Below are 21,335 nucleotides of genomic sequence, written 5' to 3' on the forward strand. Positions count from 1 at the left end.
CCCTACTTTTCCACATCCTTCCTGACTGTTTGTTCCGAGCATTCTGGTCAGCAGCGAGGATTTCCAATGCATCGATCATGATTCTGGTCAACTTGAAATCTCATTTGTAAACAGCCTTGTATCACAGACTGCTGGTCTCATGCCCATAGGAAGGTCATCATAGAACATGGCTTTGTGGATGCAGCTGTCATCCATTCGGCTCACAAAACCCAGCCAACAGAGTGTCCGCTGACTCAAAAGGGCAAACATGCTGGGGCTCCCCGCACATTGGTATACTTCCATATTCAGCACTCTGTCCTGCGAGGAGATGTCCAATATTTATCTGAGGCAGTGGAGGTGGAAGCTGTTCAGCCACTTTTCCAGGCTTGCGAAAGTTGCCTCGCTACAGTAAAGAATGGTGCTGAGAACACAAGCCTAGTATACACGAAGCTCTGTATTTTTGATTAGTTCATTGTTGGTCTACACTTGACTTATGAACTTTGAACCTGACAGCAGTGGCCTTGGCAATCATGGCGCTGATGTCAGTATCAAGAGACAGACTGCTGGTAATTGTTGATACAAGGTATTTAAAGCAGTAAATGACCTCCAGAAAGAGGTTGTCAGTGTTGATTGAATGTGGAATTTCTATATCCTGGCCCATAACTTTGTTCCTCCTAATGTTGATTGTCAGTTCAGATGTCTTGCAGGCCCAGGAGAATTGATCTGCAAATGTAACTCCTTTATTCACAAAGGGAGGGAGACAGAGACCAGGAAGTTACACACCAGTTTGCATAACATCTGCCATAGGGAAAATGTTAGAAGACATTATTAAAGACATTAAAGGTGGACACAGGGATAAATTCAAGGTAATCAGGCAGTCAACATGATTTTGCAAGAGAGAAAAATCATGTTTAACCAATTTATTAGACTTCTTTGAAGAAATAACATGTGCTGTGGATAAAGGGAACCAATGGGTGTATTGGACTTAAGAGTCCCAGAAGGCATTTGATAAGGTGCCACGTCAAAAATTATTGCGCAAAATAGAAGCTCATGTTGTATGGGGCAACACATTGGCATGGATAGAAGATTGGCTAGCTAACAGGATACAGAGAATAGGCATAAATGGGGAATTTTGTGGTTGGCAAGATGTAATGTGGTGTGCCAAAAGGATCAGTGCTGGAGCTTCAATATTTTACTATTTATATAAATTACTTGGATGAAGAGACTGAAGATATGGTTGCTAAATTTGCTGATGATACTAAGATAGGTAGGAAAGTAAGTTGTAAAGAGGACATAAAGACGCTACAAAGGGATATAGATCAGTTAAATAAGTGGGCAAAGATCTGGCAAATACAGTATAATGTGGGAAAATGTGAAATTCTCTTTTTTGGCAGGAAGAATAAAAAAGAGGCGTATTATCTAAATAATAAAAGACTGTAGAGCTCTAAAATGCAGAGAAATCTGGGTGTCCTAGTGTTTGAATCGCAAAAGCTTAGTGTGCAGGTCCAGCAAGTATTTAGGTCGGCTAATAGAATATTATCATTTATTGCGAGGGGAATTCAGTACAAAGTTGAGAGGTTATGCTTCAGTTATACAAAGCATTGGTGAGACCACATCTGGATTACTTTGTACAGTATTGGTCTCCTTATTAAGAAAGAATATAAATGAATTTGAAGCAGTTCAGAGAATGCTTGCCAAACTGATACCCAGAATAGGATGATTGCCTTATGAGAAAAGGTTGGACAAGCTAGGCATGTATCCATTGGAGTTTAGAAGAGTAAGAGATGCCTTGATTGAAACATATATGCTCCTGAGGGGTCTTTGAAGGGCGGATGTGGAGAGGATGTTTCGGAGTTGAGGAAAAACTTTATCTCTCAAGAGGGTTGTCAACTCCACATTCCCACCTACCCCTGACAACCTCACTCTGGAGGTCGTTTACTCAAAAGGTGGTGGAAGCAGGGTCTTTGATTATTTTTAAGGCAGAGGTAGATAGATTCTTGATAAGCAAGGGAGTAGGTAAGGTGGTAAGGTTGTCTGGGGTGGGAAGGAATGTGGAGTTGAGGTTACAATTGCATCAGCCATGATCTTACTGAACAGCAGAGCAGGCTCGAGGGGCCTAATAATCCGACTTGTACATTTGTAACATCTTTCTTTCAGAAAAACCCTGTTTGATTGGATATTCTTCTTGGAAAAGTTTGCTTCTGAGGTTTTGGAAGGAAGAGTGCAAATGGGTGCAGTCGAGTGTCTATCCTCACACTCAATTCAGAATGGGGCCAGTCAGATCACGGGACCAGTCAAACCAAATGAAATAGGGACATGAAATAATACAAAACGACATTGATAAACAGCAACATGAAATGGCACAAAAACAGCATAGGGCAATGATGTATGACAACAATGCAGAATAACATAAAATCAGAACTGGGCACATAAATTGGGAATTCCGGTCCTAAAAACAGTGCAACTTTAAAATAAAACAACTTAAAGTGGGACAAAGCAGGAGTCTACTTTAATCAAAATGTAACGTTAATTGCACAAAGAAATACGTGAATATATAAGGGGTTCCTATTGCAATTATTACTTTGGTGATGTGTGACTTTGTGTTAAGAATTTATTTGAGAGGTTACTGGTGATAATGCATTTTTGTCCATACAGGCTATGTGTACCATGAGCCCTGTGATTGTCCACAAGAAGATGGAACCGAGTGGTACGAAGACATGCACTGTCCTCAGTCTTTTCCACAGATACAGCAAGATTTGGCTCATTTTCCTTTCGTGGATCCAGATAGAAATGCTATCGAAATTGCAAAAAGATTTGGCCAAAGACAAAGTTTGTGCCATTACACAATAAAAAATAATGAGGTATTTCTGTTTGATTTTGTCTTCAGATTTAGCAGTAATGCTAAATCTATTCTTATGGAAAGAGTTTTAGAAAGATGTTCTAGATTTTTTGTAAAAACAGTATTCTTACAATGTATTAATGTTGTCCATTAGCCCCGAATATACCGAGTGTCTTAATAATAATAAATAATTATTATGCACAAAAATTGTACTGTAGTCGGCAGGTAAATGGCGTTTGCTGTTCATAAGGTTTGGCCATCCCCATTTAATTTCTATAATCTTTTGCACTGGAAGTTGTTGTAAATTAGAGCCAATGTACATGGTATCTGAGGCCTGCATGAAGAAACATGTCTCTCCTTTACCAGTCAGATTGGAGTGTTGTTAACAAACAGCAGAGTTTGAAGCAGAAAGTGCACATTTGAATATTGAATTCGATGTCAGATCAGGTCCAGAAAGCGAAGCAAGATTGGATTAAGAGAGAAAAAAAGATTAGGAAAAGGAGTAATTAAAAAAAAGTTATAAATTAGAAACAAATGAAAATAAATTAAAAACAAATTAAAATACAAAACAGAATAAACCAATTCTGTCAATCCTATGGGGCCCCTTAAAATAGAGGTGCCCTCACTTTTCCCTTGCTACCTCAGCCATGGCCATCTCTCTCGTTGGTGTTGACAGGACTGCTGAGCTACCAGCCCTCTGATTGGGTTAGTAGCATCGAAGGCCTGCTTTCCATCATTAATTGGCCGCTTGCCGGCTCTTGAGCGCTTCTCCGAGATGAAGCCTTGTCTCTGGCCACCAAAACTCTCCGGTGTCAGGCCTGCCCAAACTTTCCCCCACCCAATCTGGGAAGATCTAGCTCATTGTTATGGCACTAGAAAAGGATGAAGTACTTGAGAATTTGAAGACAGAATATATTTGGTAAGAATGAAGAGAAAAAAGAAAGACCTGTATTTATATAGCACTGTTCAGGTTCATGTCTGAAAATGCTTTATAGTCAATGAAATTCTTTGAAGTGTAGCCACTGTTGTAACGTAGGAAACACAGCAGACAACTTGCACACACAAACAGAAATATAATAATGATTGGATAATCTGTTTTTGTGATGTTGCTTGAGGAATAAACCAGGGCACCAGGGATAACATCCAGCTCCTTAAAATGGTGTCATGCGATGTTTTACATCTACAGGAGCAGGCAGATAGGACCTCGGTTTAAGATGACTCCTCTAACCTTACAGTGCTCCCTCGGTACTGCTCTGGAGTCACCTTGCTTTTGTGCTCAAGCTGTTCAAGCTTGAACTCAAGCATATGTTGCCAAGGTGTTTAATGCTACCGAATGAGGCAATGCTGACACAACAGCATAGCTGTTATACTGCTGTGTGTGTACAGGTATCCCCAATTTAAAGTGCATTCGAATAGCATGGTTTCATTTTAGCACAATTTGTAAATAATGGAACTTATCTGAATATTGCTGCCTCCTTTTTTGATTTTGTGTGGTCACTGCATGCTCCGAGAACCACGTTGTATTTATGCATACTTAGTTTGTCATTTTAAGCACACCACCACTTTGCTTGCCACCTCTGTTAACCCTCAAACTTGCCGCTTCCTTCTTCCAATCCCTCAGTTCCTCCTGCTCTTCCGCCACTACCTTTTGCTCTCTTTCTGATTGCCACTTCCCTCTCCATCCTGCTTACTATTTCCCTTTCCTGAACCTTTCAATCCCGACCGCTTGCAGCTTCTTTCTCCCTCCCGTTTGCCTCTTCCCTCTCCCAAACCTCTGCTCCCTCGCATACCGCCCCATCATTATCTCGCTCCCTCCTGCTTAATCCCTCCCTCTTGCTGCCCCTCATCTGACTCCCTCACTGCTTGCCATCCACCTCCCAAGCTCTAACTGTGAGCAAGGATTTAGGAGAAAGGTGTTGAGAGGAAAGTAGCAACGGACCCATGAGAGGGGTGTCAAGAGGTAAGCAGAGAGGGGATTGGGAGAGGACTACTAAGAGCGAAGTCGCGAGGGGGGGTTCGAGGAAAGAGCGTCAAGAGGGGAGCAGCAAGGGGATTGGGAGGGGACCAGTGAAAGGTGGTCAAGGCAAGAGTGTGAAGAGGGGAGGAGTGAAGGAGGTCAAGGCAAGAGAGTAAAGAGGGGAGGAGTGAGGGGGTCAGGGAAAGACCAAGCGGTGAGAAGCAAGGCGGCTGGGAGAAGGTTGAGAGGTGAGCAATGAGGAGGTCAGGAGAGGGCCATCAAGAGGGGAGTAGTGAAGGAGTCAGGAAAAGAGAGTCAAAAGGGGAGCCGAGAAGGGGTTGGAGAGCAGCAAGAGGGTTGGGCGAGAACATCGAGAGGACACCAATGTGGGGATCACGAGAGGGGTGTCAAGACGGGTACAGTGAAGGGGTCTGGAAAAAAGCGTCGAGGGTGGGGAGAGTGGCGTCAAGAAAGGAACTGTGAGGGCGTCATCAGCAGAGGGTCACCAAGAGGTGGACGACTGGTCAGAGTTGAGAGGGGTAGTGAAGGGATCTGGAAGCAGGCAGCAGTAAGAGGGTCGTGAGAGGGGAGCTGCGGGGAGGTCGGGAGGGCGTCATGAGGGGGGCAGAGAGGGGCTAAGAGGAGTTGGTGCAAGGAACACAACAAACTGGAGGATAAGGAAGTGGCCAGTGGAAGAAGTAAGTGGGGTGGTGGGAAGGGGTTAGCGGGAGGTTAAGTTATTAAAGGTAGCAAGTTAATAACTGTTATAAGTTGAAAAGAGTTTTAGGCAAATTATGTTTTTCTGATATCTTTAGTCTTAGTCTCCATTTCTTCCCTCTCTTAAAATCATTCTTCACTTTCCTGTTCTGTCTGTCTTCTCTACTCCCCCAACTATTTTTATTCAGTAGTTCAAAATCAGCACACACCATGTTGTTCCATATCCTTTTCCCACTATATTTTTGAACACCACCATGTCTCTCTCTCTCTCAACCATCAAAAGGATAAAACATGACCCAGGAGCACATCAGGGGTGCAGTCATGCAGAAACTGAACAATACAGACAAAAATAAATGGTTCACATGGAGACAACTGCATAAGATTAAGAAGTAAAAGACTCCCTTGGACAACAGACATCACTTAAGAAAAATAATCCACAATGAATCACTCACTACTGGCATGAACAAGAAGTGCATTTACATTCAAACAAATCAACAGCACAGACATAAACAAATATTACTTGAACAGTTTATCATTCAATATACAAACATCATGTCCTAAACATCATAAACTTGCATATCCACGTCAATTGTTTCCGAGAAATACATTAATAACTTGCACTGACATGTCACAGAATGAGTACAAATCCATACAAGAGTGATTTAGGTGAGTTAACTGAAGACTAATTTGAAGAGAAGTTTTGTAGTAACTTTTTAAAGGAAGACCAAAAGGTATAGGGATAGATTTCCAGATAGCACAACCAAGAAAACTGAAATACCTGCCACCAATAATGAAGCGGAGGAAGGGATTGTAAATGCAGGAGGACCAAAGGTCTGGGAATAATGACAACCACTATCATGTTCCATATCTTTTGAAGTTTGTATTATGGGTTAAATTTATTTCTCATATGAATCACACGTTTAAAAATATTTTAGGTTTATGTGAAAACATTTGGAGAACATGTTGGTTTTCGGATATTCATGGATTCCATTTTGCTGTCTCTGACCCGAAAGGTAAGCAATCTTGCTTGTGTTTAAGTAAGTTTTACAAATAGGAACAGGAGTCTCTCAATCCTGTTTTGATTATTCAAAGAGATGCTTGCTAACCGAGGGCCCAACTCCATAAACCTGCCTTTGCTCCGTATTCCTTAATAATTTTACTAAAGTTCTATGAATCTCAGATTTAAAATTAACAATTGACTGAGCATCAGTTGCCATTTGTGTAAGAGATCCAGATTTTTACCACCCTTTATGTGTAGAAGTGTTTCCTAATTTCACTCCTGAAAGGTCTAGCTTTAATTTTTGAATTGTGATTCCTAATACTAGACTCCCTAACCAACGAAGCTGCATCCCTGATATGCTCCTATGTCATGTTTTATTCTTTTGATGTTTGAGAGAGAGAGACATCATGGTATTTAAAAATATAGAGAGAAAAAGACATGAAGCAATATGGTGCGTGCTGATGTTGAACTATTGAATAAAAACAAATGGGGGAGTAGAGGAGTCAGACAGGACAGAAAAGTGAATGGGTGATTTTAAGAGAGGGAAGAAAGGGAGATAAAGATTCTATTTACCCTTTCAACTCCCATTAAGATCTTCATAACTTTGATCAAATCACCCCAACACTTCTAAATTCCAGGGAATATGGCCCTCATTTATTTAATCTCGCCTCATAATTTAACCCTTAAAGTCCAGGTATTATTCTGGGTGGATCTATGCAGCAATCTGTACCAGACCAAAATATCCTTCCTACGGTATGATCCTCAGAGCTACCAACACCACTCTAGATTCGATCTAACCAGGGTTTTCCAAGGCTTGGTGCAGCTGCAGCATCACTTCTGTCCTCTGGTATTCTAATCTTTTAGATATAAAAGCCAGCATTCCCCTAGCTTTTTCATATATTTTTTGAACCTACTTGTTATATTTTAATGATCCATGTACTTTGGACCCCCAAGTCTTTGGGCCTCCAATGTTTCTAGCTTTTCATTTATAAGTAACCTGTTGTTATCCTTTTTAGCTCCAAAGTGGTCAAATTCAGGTTTGCCGACATTGAAATGTATTTGCCTCACTTTTGCCCAGTCACTTAATTTATTTGTAATTTTATGTTTTGATCTACAATGCTTACAGCGCCACCTATCTCATTGTCATTGGTAAATTTAGATGTGTGGCTTTCTATTCCATCATCTAAATTGTTAATAAATATGGCGAATAGTTCAGATCCATTCAGGACATTAGTAGTCACATCAAACATTCCAAATAATCAAATGTACTTAGCCAACATTTTAATACTTGTTCGGTGGTGGCACTCATCCCTGTGAGTCAGAAGATTGTAATTTAAGCCCCATTCCAGATACTTTGGTACAAATTCTCAACTTACAGTCCATTGAAATACTGTGTCATCAGCAAACTTGCCAACCCATCCTTCCACTTCCTCATTCAGGTCATTTATAAAAATCACAAAGAGCAAGGGTCCCAGAACAGATCCCTGGGGCACTCCACTGGTGAAAAAGACCCATCTACAACCACTCTTTGCCTTCTGTGGGCAAGCCAGTTCTGAATCCGCAAAGCAATGTCCCCTTGTATCCCATGCCCCTTCACTTTCTCAATAAGCCTTGCATGGGGCACCTTATCAAACGCCTTGCTGAAATCCATATAAACTACATCTACTGCTCTTCCCTCGTCTATGTATCTAGTTACGTCTTCAAAAAATTCAGTTAGGCTCGTAAGTCATGATCTTCCTTAGACAAAGCCGTGCTGGCTATTTCTGATCATACTATTCCTCTACAGATGTTCATAAATCCTGCCTCTCAGGATGTTCTCCATCAACTTACCAACCACTGAGGTTAGACTCACTGGTCTATAATTTCCTGGGCTATCTCTTCTCCCTTTCTTGAATAACAGAACCACATCCGCAATCCTCCAATCCTCCGGAACCTCTCCCGTCTCCATTGATGACGCAAAGATCATCATGTGGAGATGCCGGCGTTGGACTGGGGTAAACACAGTAAGAAACTTGCAAAGATCATCGCCAGAGGCTCAGCAATCTCTTCCCTCGCTTCCCACAGTAACCTGGGGTACATCCCATCCGGTCCCGGTGATTTATCTAACTTGATGCTTTTCAAAAACTCCAACACATCCTCTTTCCTAATGCCCACATGCCCAATCGTCTCAGTCCGCTGCAAGTCTGCACTGCAACTACAAAGATCCTTTTCCACTGTGAATACTGAAGTATTCATTGAGTACCTCTGCTATTTCTACCGGTTCTATACAGACTTTCCCACCGTCACATTTGATAGGTCCTACTCCTTCACATCTTATCTTCTTGCTCTTAACATACTTGTACTATTTGTGGAGGCTCTTCCTCCAATGAGTTGTTTAATTGTTAGCACTTCCACATCAAGTGGGAATAGCAGTGGATAACATCACCCTATCCCTCACCTTTGGGTTCTCTGAACTGACTGATCATTTCTATTTATTCTCTATCTTTTCTGATACTTTGTTTTGTTTTAGGAAAGGAGAGTTAGGCAGAATGAATGAAATGGCCTCCATCATAAGAGCTGTTCTGTGTGCTTATCACACTGAAAGAAAACAGCCTAACAATTTGTGTCAAGCCTCATCTTGCCAATTCTTAATCCTTCTTCAGGGAAATTGGAAAAAGTACTTTTGCAAAAGTTACAAATATCCTGAACACAAGGAGGTGGTATTGTTGTACTCCCGAGTTATGCTATAATGTTTCAGACACTGATCCATTTTCTGTAAAATTAAGATAGCTTTAACACTGATGGGAGTGCCTGCAGCTGCAAGATCTGAGAAGGTATCCATGGCAGGCTTTTGACCCTATATTTCCTCCCAAAGCTTCCATCATTTCTCCGAAACTCTCCCATCTGCCTTGATGTTTCCATTCCTGTAGCTGCAATTGTGAATTTTTTTTTCTATATAGCAAGAACTACTTTGGATTTCTATAGTGCCTTTAATATAGAAAAATGTCCCAGGGCTATTTACAGAAGTGTAATCAGGCAAAAATGAATGTCAAACTAAAGCAACAGTTAAGTGAAGGGGCGATTAAATGATTTGAAAAAAGGTAGGTTTTAAGGAAAATCTTAAAACAGAAAAGTGGAGAGGTTCAGGAGACTTGTATAGCTGAAGGGTTGGCTGCTAATGGTGGAATAAAGGGAATAAAGGAAAAACAAAGAAGGAATGCAGTGTTCAGAGAGTGTTGTAGGACTGAGGAAGTTTGCAGAAATGGGGAGGATCAAAACCATTGATGAATTTAAACATGTTAAGAATTTTTAGTTAGAGGCACAGGGGTACCAGGACACAATGTTAGTCAGCGAGCAGAAGGTAGGATGAGTGAGCAGAAATTGCAGTGGGATAGGGTAAAATTTTTGGATTAACTCAATTTCATGGAGGGTGGAAGATGGGAAGCTGAAGAAAGCATTAGAATAGTCAAACCTGGAGGTAATGAAGATATGGATGGAAATTTCAGCAAAAGCTAGCCTGAGGCAAGGGCAGACTGATAATGATGCAAATTGAAAGTACACAATAATATTTCCTTTAAAATCTAGTTGTATGCAGCACTGCCAATCTTTTCAGTGCATGGTGCCTTTTTTGTGCAGCTCTGCATGCATGGTATTTATCACAAAGCAAGGCCTGCATAGTAATTTCCAGGCTACTGTGTGGCCACACACCTGAGTGGGTACATTGATAGACAGTCCTTGTGATGGAGAGGATATTGTTCAAAAGCGCAGCTCAGCATCAAATAGGTAAAGCTAAAGTCACCATAGTCCCAGATGACCATCAGCTGTTCTTCCCTTTGAGGGGGAGACCTGACTGGTGCTGATTTTAACTTGAGGATCACCACACCTCAGGCAAGGTTGAGAAGGTGCGGCCTTCATTAATAACCTCAGCCGGTATGGAATTGAACCTACACTGTTGGCATCACTCTGCATCATGAACCAGCTGTCCAGCCAACTCAGTGTCAAATAGGACAGCAAGGATGTGCACAATCTGTGATAGTAACCAATGAGGGAACTGGAATGAAGATGAAACTTGGGAACAAAGTTTGTGGACGATCGGTACAGACATTTATAAATACAGGGTCAAAGGCTAGAATATTGAAAATTTGAAAGTAATGTTGCAATTTCAGGAGTCCAGGAATCAATGCAGAAAGAAACAGGTTTGGAAAGTGGCTGCGGATGCGGCTAGGAAGAGAGACAAGGAAATGGTCAGAGATGGCCTTGTCACTGATTGAAATAATGAATGGCAAAGTGATCGTGAATATGGACAGCAGAGCTTATGTGGGTGGAGAGGCAAAGGGAGGATAGAATTACAGTGAAATAAAAGGAGAAAGGGCAAGGTGAGTAACATGGTGATTGAAATTGCCAATGATGAGGGATAGCTGCATGCAGGAGTTGTGAAAATAGGAAGGCTGGCTCCCTGCCAAAAACTTTATCAAGTCTCAGTTTGGCTGCTCCAAGAAGCACCTTTCTAAATTTTGATCCAAGTTAGGATCCAATTGGTTGAACTCAGATAGCATTGACTGTGAGCAGACAGTGATACATGAAGCAGAGCATTGCAAATATTGTTTGTGTATTACTAATGGGTGTTTTCAAATTCTCATAGTTTAGGTGTTTGGTTTGGTTATGCTGAAATCTCACTAAAATACAAGACCTGCTGACAAAAAATGATTTGCCTATAAAGTGCTGGTGCAGTATGTTCATGCTGATATATTTTACTTTTAGGTAAAAATACCAGATGTAGAGTTCTTTGTAAATCTCGGAGATTGGCCTTTAGAAAAGAGAAAAACTACTGAGAAGCTTCACCCTATTTTCTCCTGGTGTGGGTCAGATAATACAAGAGATATTGTAATGCCAACATATGACATTACTGATTCAGTTCTAGAAACTATGGGACGGTAAGACATTATTTACAATTGCATGACTTAAAATTAACTTTAATTGACAAATGTGTAAATAATTAAAAGCAAAATATTATGGATACTGGCGGTTTGGAACAAAAACAACTGCTAGATAAACTCTGCAAGTCTACCAGCATCTGTGGAGAGAGAAACAGAGTTAATGTTTCAAATCTAATATGACCCTCCTTCGGAACTTTAGAAAGAGTTCCAAAGAAGAATCATGTCAGGCTTGAAACTTTAACTCTATTTCTGTTTCCACAGATGCTGCCAAGCCTGTTGAATTTTCCTGCACTTCCTGTTTTTACAATGATTACGGGATAATTATTTATACGGTGTGTTAAGACAAACTGTACGCAAGAATAATGGTTTAATGTTTCGTTGTACGCCTAATGTCATGGATCTGCCTAATAACAGAAGTAACAAGAATTTAGTAAGGCATGATAGGATGTGAAACAAAAACAGAAAATGCTGGAAAATCTCCACAGGTCTGACAGCATCTGTGGAGAGAAAATAGAGCCAACATTTCGAGTCTTGATGACCTTTCGTCACAGCTCTGATGAATGTACAGAAAATGAATGAACAGAAAATGCTGGAAAATCACATCTTTTGACTGCTCTATTCTCTATTCTCTCTAGAGCTCTAATGGCTCTATTCTCTTTCCACAGATGCTGTCAGACCTGTGGAGATTTTCCAGCATTTTCTGTTTTTGTTTTGGATTCTAGCATCCGCAGTATTTTGCTTTTATGATAGGATGTGATCTGCCCGGCAACAGGTAGAAATCAGCCAAACGATAGCAAGAGCCAGCATTCAAAAGATGTGATTTTCCCAGTAACAAGATTAGCAGGCATCTAGACAGAACCAGGTGTAAATCGCCCTATTAGTAGGAAACAGCTTACCTAGATGATTGAGAGATCAGTGGAGGCATAAACATGCTAATTTCTAGAGTTCAGGAATTTGAGAGATGCAGACAGCCAAATACACAGAATGAAGAATCAAAGAGGAAAAATAGTGTAATTGCCAGCACCCTCGGAAGCAGGCAGTCCAGTTTACATCTAACAGCCTGAGAGGCCAGTGCACAACTCACAGCCAGGAGGTTAAGCCCACATCTAAGTCTTATGCCAAGGCAGTGCAAAATCCTTCGTGAAGGCAGTTTAAATACAGGAAAAGACATTTCTCAGACGTGATCCTCAACCTTGTGTGGTCTGGTAACTATAAGGTGGATTTGACTTATAGATTTGTTTGGATGTTGTTTGGGACAGGGGAAGTCAGGGATTGTAGATATATTTTGGAATATGATTTCTACATAATTGTGTGTGTGTTTCGTGGTTTAAATACTTAATTGACTTTGAGTACTGTGGCCCTGTTCGTGTGGATTTGTCTTTTCTTTAACTTAATAAATAGCCTTGAATAATTGTTAGACAATGACTGAACTGATTCTTCTCACTGGTGTTTCACATGACTCCTCACACCATTTCAAAAACAAAATTATATGCCACCACAAACTGGTGTTTCAAGTTGGGACATCTTCGCAGATAACATCAGCGTGGTTCCTAACACTACCTTAGTTTTTGTTTGGGGCGGCATGGTAGCACAGTGGTTAGCACTGCTGCTTCACAGCTCCAGGGACCTGGTTTCGATTCCCGGCTTGGGTCACTGTCTGTGTGGAGTTGGCACATTCTCCTCGTGTCTGCATGGGTTTCCTCCGGGTGCTCCGGTTTCCTCCCACAGTCCAAAGATGTGCGGGTTAGGTTGATTGGCCATGCTAAAATTGCCCCTTGGCGTCCTGAGATGCGTAGGTTAGAGGGATTAGCGGGTAAATGCATAGAGATATTGGGGTAGGGCCTGGGTGGGATTGTGGTCGGTGCAGATTCGATGGGCCAGATGGCCTCTTTCTGCACTGTAGGGTTTCTATGATTCTATGATTCTTAGTGCCGAAAAGGAAAAACTTGATGCTGTCAATGCCATGCATGCACAGTTGTAAATGCGGCCACCATTTTTTATGAGGCAATGTGTGTCAGGGCACGTGGCGTGGTCGTAACAATCTGGAATTGCAAACATTGCAGCACCATTGGTAACAAATTAACACTAAAGGGAAGCAGTCTCTTTATAATGTTTGTAATTGCAGCCTTCCCATGGTTTCTGAGTCTCCTGCTCTGGAGCCTCTTCCCCTTAATTTGGGCCTGTCACTGTGAGCAAGCTGTTGAACTGCAAACTGAATCGCCATTATTGCGTGGAACAGAAGCCTGCCTTCCCTCAATCCCCAGATACTGCAAGTAGCCAAGCATCCTATACCCACCCCCAGTATTCAGAAATTGGGTGAACAGCTTCAGGATCTGAATAAGATCCGACTAGCATTGTGTCTCCTGCAAATGACACTAATGGCTTCTGTGCATGTATGGACAAGTGCCCATGCACGGACAGGTATTGGTGACCATCTTATGTTGGCAGGAGACGCAGTGATAAGCAGGTATAACTTGTACTAAAGATGGTGTTGGAAATATAAATGATTATTACTGACAAAAGAGACATGATGTTGAAGGTTTTCATCTTGTACTCATCAGGGCAGATTCCCAAGAATACTAAACCTAAAGAGAATGACAATTTATACTGCATGAGAAGGGGGTGCTAATTGGTTGGCAAGAGGACTCTGATTGGTAGTGGCATTGCCATGGAGATTGCCCCAGGGAATAGTTAACTGCAAGACTTTTATTTTATTCACACCAAGCAGGTCAACTCTGATCAGCCAAGGCATTGCCATGAGGAACGAACGAGGGAATGGCTGTCCCCCAAGCTTTTGTTTAGCTAAAAAAGATGCAATATGTGGATGTGCTCTCTCTGTTTGCAAATGACAGGACATTGTGTTTGAATATATCTAGCTTCTAGCAAGCACATGTAAACCACACTGAGCCTGACTGATAATCCTAAATAGGTTGTCAGTTAGCAAAGTCAGGTTATTTAGCAAGGGTTGACCAGTTAAAGAATAACAAGTAGGGCCCGATTTCACCATTGCACCTGTTTTCGGACACGAAAACTTGGTAAAGTCGGGCATGAGGTGAGTAGTGCGATCTGCGCCTGACTTTTGCATGCATTTAAATTGACTTAATGGGCTGCACGCCCAACCTTCCCTGCACCACCCCTTTCCCACCACGTTCGCCCATCCAGAATCAGCATGAAACAGACTTACTCCACAAAAGCCCCCGATTCGGGCGCTCCAGTTAGTGAGGAGGTAGGTGCCCAGTGTCCAATGCTCTCTGCTTGAGGTCGGTTGGATGGGATGGGAAGGGGGGCTCCGCTCCCACTCTGCCTGTGATCAATGAGGGGGAAGGGGGGTCTGCTGTCACTCTGCCTGAGATCAGAGAGGGGGATGGGGGGCTCTGCTGCCACTCTGCCTGTCATCAGTAAGGGGGAAGGGGGGTTCCACTGCCATTCAGCCTGAGATCAGTGAGGGGGAAGGGGGGGGTCCGCTGCCACTCCATTTGAGATCAGTAGGGAGGAAGGGGGGGGTCTGCTGCCACTCTGTCTGAGATCAGTGAGGGGAATGGGGGGGTTCCGCTGCCACCCTGCCTGAGATTGGTGGGGGGCAAGGGGGGGAGGGCCCGTGATCGGTCTGGGTGGCAGAGGGAGTGGGGGGATAAGGGGGTCAGTAATGTTGTGGGGGTGGGGCAATGTCTGTGGGGGCCAGGAGGAGGCATTATCCAGCCCAGGAGCAATGTGGCAGGGGAGCCGCATTCTATCTTTTTTTTTTCTGTGCATGTGCAGCTGGAGGTGCCGATCAGAGCTGCAGGATTTCGGGCGTGTTAAGCCCCGCCCACAGTCTTGTGCAGCACGATTCGGAATTGCGGATATTTTTGCAGACAGAGTGCGTAATGGAGTGCCTCAGAACGGGCCTCAAAGTCGGATCTGAAACACTCCCAGTTTCAAATCCGCCCAGCACTTAGAATCAAAATGGTAAAATAGGGCCCATAATATTAGATCTATGTTCTGAGTTTTGCAAGCATGAGCTGATTTGAGTACCAGATTGTTTTTTTCAGCAATACTCAAGTTCTGAACTACCAAGCGAAGTAACTATATACATAAATGACAAACTAACTTTACAGAAAAACAAGGAGGCTCTTCAAGTTATATTACTTCTGTTTAGGGTATGTTTCAGCTAGCTGACTAGGCAACCTGCATAGAAAAGTATGTAATACTAATTCAGATGATCAGCAATACATTTTAATGCCCATGTTTCAGGAGCTTAATGGAAACTATCCAGCTGAGTTGACCAATAATCCTAAACATTCTAAAAGGAGAGATCTGTATACCTATTATAATTTCAGCTAACTAAACAATTACCATGTTCTTAATTGTTCAACTGCAGCAATGATTTATTACCACAAAAAGATAATTGCCTAACATTTCAAGCAAAATCCTTGATCAATGTCTGAAAGTATCCACAAGGCAGAAAGATGTTCAAAATGTTAGTAGTAGGATATGGCATTTTGTGTTAACTCTCAAGTGCATGATTTATTTGTAATTCTTTGTAACATAAATCTTTGGGATGAGAGTATAGCATGCAAATATAGTTGTGGAGGCAACACTGGTTAATTTTGAAATTATAGCAAGCTTCCTCCCTTTAGGGAAAAGGTTTGAGAATTGGATGTGTTGGTATTAGCCTAAGGGACATTTTTATACTTTTGGAACCGATGGAAATAGGAGGAGGTCTCGTGGTAGGGTGATAGCATCCCTACCTCTAGTTGCTCCTGGTTCAAATCCCAACACCCAAGACTAATGCCATGAAAGGTGCATTCATAATTCAGTTCAACATGTGTGTGCATATGTGTGTGCTACATGCGTGGATTTCTTGAACTCTAATGATGGCAGTTGAAGGTCCTGCTTTTTCTGTCATGTCCTTAATAAGTGGTAGCACCACTCAACTAAGACTTAATGAGAAAATACTGTCACCTCAAAGATCAATAATGTCACAACAAAATGGAATATTGCAGCATCCAAACACCCACCTTTGTGACCTTGTGTAAGTTTTACACCAGTGACATTCGATAATATTGATTACTGTCCATTTCTCTTTGCTTACTTTCATCACAACAGGACAGTGAATGGGAAGTCTTTGCAAATGTCTGCTCCCATATTACTTTAAAGAAACACTCCAAATCATACAGCTTTAGGGAGAAATGAAAAACCAACTCTGTTTTACTGAGTTTCTGTCAATGAAAATGACATGATACTATGTCAGGGGTTATGTTGCACCAAAGCTGAACAATGTCTGTGTGTTCTGTTCATGCAGTTTCTCAAGTCTTAATTATGAACAGTGGAGAGAATCATGTTAATTTTGTAGGTTGGATCACAGACTTCCCAAATGTTGGACAATGTTCTGTACAAGCTATCAATTACAGCTCATTCAGGCCATGGCTACACCCAACCAAGTGTAGCCAATGGATACTATTTATTTTAGTTTTTTTAGAGATTTTAATTCTCCTTTCCAGAAATTTGTCATTGTTTTAAATGGAAAGAGATTTGGGTTGCTTCCATCAACGGCATTCATTCTTCTGGAAGCAACACTCTCTCTTCAAAGACCAATAAAGTCCATTCTGTCTCCATTTATGGATTGGGAATTGTCTGATATGGTTGTCCCTATTTTAACATAATCACCTTTTCTTTAATGTCAGTCTGTTCATGAGACCTGTATTTTCATTTAGTGTTGTGAGATGCATTTAACTGTCGTTTTATGCCAGCCAGGTGTAGGGGCAAGTGACCGGATTGCTGCTATTTTGGAGCGGCCTCTCACACTCCCTAACCCCATCCTTTCCCTGCCAGCCTTCCGGGCTTGTGGCCTCACCTGCACCTTGACCCATCCTCTGCCTGATCCTTGTTCTTGACCTCCCACTCCCCAACCCTCCCGGCTGCCACATCCTTGTCAGAAATGCGATGTGAGCATAGACTCTGCAGATGAGAGACCAGAGACAGGAGAAGCAGCTTCTACTTGCAGGAAGTAGGTTCTCTTCAAGCGGGTTTGTAATTAGCTTCACCCAGTTTTAATAGTAATCTCTTGTTGACAGATCCCTGACAATAAATATATTCAGGACACTGGGCCGGGATATGACTCCTCTCCAGTAAGATAAAACCAACGTTGGATTGGTCGCTGCCCTGGTAGGGATGTGGGAGCTGTTGCATTAACTTTAAAACCTGGCCAGGTGTGGAAAGGGAGAATTCTGATCTAAAAAGGATGAAGCTGATTATTGTAATGACTCAGGAATTACCGAATGCAAAGCAAAAGCACTACCATGATGGACACACACTAGTCCCTGTCTGGGACTACAGTTCAGCAGGCCCAGTCATGGGCCTGCATTATAAAAGGCTCAGGTTATGAGTTCCAGCTGGGCAGGCCACTGCCTGTTACCAGGGGAACTCATATTCAATGAGTCCTGCAGGAAGATCAATACCCCACCCCATATTATTGAGCCCACAATTTTCTGCAATGTAACGACAACTTCGAGTGAGGCCTTACTATAATTCGGCTTCCCTCAGACATCATAGTCAAAAATAGGTGCAATTCTGACTTTCTTCCACTAGGTGGCCATCTTCATTATTTTACCACGTAAGTAATTTGAAACAGTCTTAAACCACAACAGTAAATTACTCCTGGATTACAATTGACAGTTACTTTTATAAATAAGCAAAATAATTATGTTGACGCTGAATTTGCAAGACACAATTTGTCAGCATAATAATTGTGGGACAGGACACCTTCCTGACTTCGAGCTTCACCCAGTCCCATCACCCTTTCAGTGTTCACGGTGTTCGTGTAAATCGAGTCACGAGTGGCTTGCCTGCAGTTCGAAGAAATTGGTTGTGAAAACATGTAGTAACATTGAAGAGCTGGTTTTGTCAGTGGAAGATTTCAGAACTTGAACAAAATGGCCAGTTTCAAAACAGACCACTGTGGGCGGCACGGTAGCACAGTGGTTAGCACTGCTGCTTCACAGCTCCAGGGACCTGGGTTCGATTCCTGGCTTGGGTCATTGTCTGTGTGGAGTTTGCACATTCTCCTCGTGTCTGCGTGGGTTTCCTCCGGGTGCTCCGGTTTCCTCCCACAGTCCAAAGATGTGCGGGTTAGGTTGATTGGCCATGCTAAAAATTGCCCATTAGTGTCCTGAGATGCGTTGGGTTAGAGGGATTAGTGGGTAAATATGTAGGGATATGAGAGTAGGGCCTGGGTGGGATTGGGGTCGATGCAGACTCGATGGGCGAATGGCCTCTTTCTGTACTGTAGGGTTTCTATGAAACTTAAAATAATTTCTTATGAGAACTGATCTGTTCACAGTCAGTTACTGTTGGGAAACCAGTCTCTTCAATTGTCACAGATTTCACAGTTCATGCCAGAGTCTCCCTTGCCCTCACTTTTCACCCTACCAGCCTCTGCATTCAAAGGATCATCCTCTGCCATCTCCAGCATAATGCCACCACCAAACACATCTTTCCCACTCCCCTTTTTAGCATTCCACAGGTACCATTCCCTCTGGGTTACCTTGGTCCAGTCCTCCATCACCCCCATCACTTCAATCCCTTCCCATGACACCTTCCCATACAATCACAGAAGGTGTAACATCTGCCCCTTTACCTCCTCCCTGCTCACTATCCACGGGCCTAAACACTCTTTTCAGGTGAAGCAGTGCTTCACGTGCATCTTGTTCAATATGGTCTACTGCGTTTGCTGCTCCCAAGAGACTAAATGCAGACTGGGTGACAGCTTTGCAGAACATTGTCGTCCGTCAGCAAACAGAACGTACACCTTCCTGTCGCTTGTCATTTCAACACACCATTGTGCTTTCATGTTCACATGTCCATCCTTGGCCTGCTGCAATGTTCCAATGAAGCCCAATGCAAACTGGAAGAACAGCACCTCACCTTCCAATTAGGCACTTTACAGCCTTCCAGACTTAACAATATTCTTAAAGTGATGACAGATTCTTTAGCAATTTGTTTTCTCATTTTATTACTGAAATTCAAATAAGTTTTACAGGTCTTTGACATTGGGAGAGTAGGCCAACTGGAGTATACTCAACATGATTTGCATGACAAATAATAGGAGTTGAATCATCCAACCTCATAAAGTTAGTTATACATGACATACATTCAACACACCTCAGATTTCAACATTAATCATTTTACACACTGATTAAGCAACTTCAGACAGTTCAAAAATAAGCATCATTGGCTTTATAGTTCTTGCTAGGTAATGTAGTTTAATTTTAATTTGAGCAGCTCTGTTGCCAAGAGATTTTATCACCATTTCTCAAACAGATAGGCTTAGTTCTGATACCAGCATTGATTGGTACTTCAGTATGTCAATTAAATAGTTTTTATATGTAGACAAGTTGACGCAGCAACTCTTTACTGTCTTAGCTTGCATTCGAAGAAAGAAAAGTGACATTGCTTTGTGAAAAAAAGCAAAATACTGCAGCTTTCAGAAATCTAAAATAAAAGCAGAAAATGCGGAGAACATTGGCAGATTAGTAATGCAGAAACTGTGGAGAAAGGAACCAAATGTTTTAGGTTGATAGCCTGCTCCTGCTCTTAATTTGTATGTTCGTATCAGAACTGGAAAATGTCAGAAATGTAACAGGTTTTGAGCAGGTACACAGGCAGAAAGAGGGGTGGTCAGGGAAGGAAAGAATAAAAGGGTCAGTCTGTGATAGAGTGGAAAGCAGGAGTGACTAAATGATAAAGCTGATGATGTGTCAATGCAAAAGGGAGTGGGAAATGGGACAGGTAAATAAACAAAAGATGGGTCTACAGGAATTGTAAATGGCAATGATTCTATAAATGACAGCAGAACGCCTGTAGAACGGGTAGGGCCTGGGTGGGATTGTGGTCGGTGCAGACTCAATGGGCCGAATGGCCTCTTTCTGTACTGTAGGGTTTCTATGATTTCTATGAACGCGCTGTTTGAAAACTGGGAGCAGAGGCTATAAACTGAAATTGCTGAACACAATGTCAAGTCCAGAAGGTGCCTCATCACAGGGCGGGGTGCTGTTCCTCAACCTTCTGTTGAGCTTTATTTGAACGGTGTTGGATGCGGAGGACAAAAAGGTCACAGTGGGGTGAAGAAGGAATCGGCCAGTGATCAGGTGCTTGAGTCACACTTGTAAACTAGACAGAGGTATTCAGCAAAACGGTCACCCAACTCGCGTTTGGTCTGTACAATTTTCAGAGAACCAGATCGTGAATAATAAATATACTATTCGAAATTGAAAGAAGCACAAGTAGGTCACTGTTTCACCTGAAAAGAGTGTTTGAAGATCTGGACAATGGGAAGGGATGAAGTGAAAAGACAGGTGTTGGATCTCCTGCACTTGCACAGAATGGTACTTTGGGGAGGAAGCAGGAGTTGAGGGTGATTGAAGAAATGGGACCAGGTTGTTGTGGAGGGAACAAAATGATAATGTTCATTAATAAATCCATGACCTAGCTCCCCTTCTCTCTCAAATAATAAAGATTTTATGGAATCACCAAGACACTGAAAAAAGAGGAAAACAGAGAGTAGACATTTTTTAAAAAAGTTATTCAACATTGGTCACTATCACAGTTTTTGAGTTTTTCCTGCTTTTTTATTGTTGATCACTGTCACAAATGGACCCTGTATCCTATACAATCTGAACTGCATCCATTTCTGCTCAGTATCTAGATGATATAGCACGATCCATGGAACATAACAGACAGCCCTTGAGCTGTATTCTGGTTACTGAGATTTATCACATGTTGCTATGTGAATTCTATTTTCTTTATGAGTATTGAACTATATAAATACTATCTAGTTGAGGCAAATATTTGAAACAACAATTGGTTTACTTCCATGAGGTAAATGAATGAACAGCATATGGTTTTACAAGAGATATAATTTATCTCTCTTCCATGATATATAAAATA

The 21,335-nt window shown here is 42.0% G+C and overlaps 1 protein-coding gene across 1 annotated transcript in view; it reads left to right on the forward strand.

Annotated features, from left to right (window-relative positions):
- Window positions 1–21,335, forward strand: part of poglut2 (protein O-glucosyltransferase 2) — a 59,322-nt gene that overhangs the window by 8,723 nt on the left and 29,264 nt on the right. Inside the window, exons 3-5 of the mRNA XM_078221732.1 lie at window positions 2,635–2,840; window positions 6,428–6,505; window positions 11,233–11,405. Coding sequence (XP_078077858.1) covers window positions 2,635–2,840; window positions 6,428–6,505; window positions 11,233–11,405 — 457 coding nt within the window. The remainder of the gene's footprint in view (window positions 1–2,634; window positions 2,841–6,427; window positions 6,506–11,232; window positions 11,406–21,335) is intronic.

The sequence above is a fragment of the Mustelus asterias genome, chromosome 10 (genome assembly GCF_964213995.1).
Source record: "Mustelus asterias chromosome 10, sMusAst1.hap1.1, whole genome shotgun sequence".
Taxonomy (NCBI): Eukaryota; Metazoa; Chordata; class Chondrichthyes; order Carcharhiniformes; family Triakidae; genus Mustelus; species Mustelus asterias.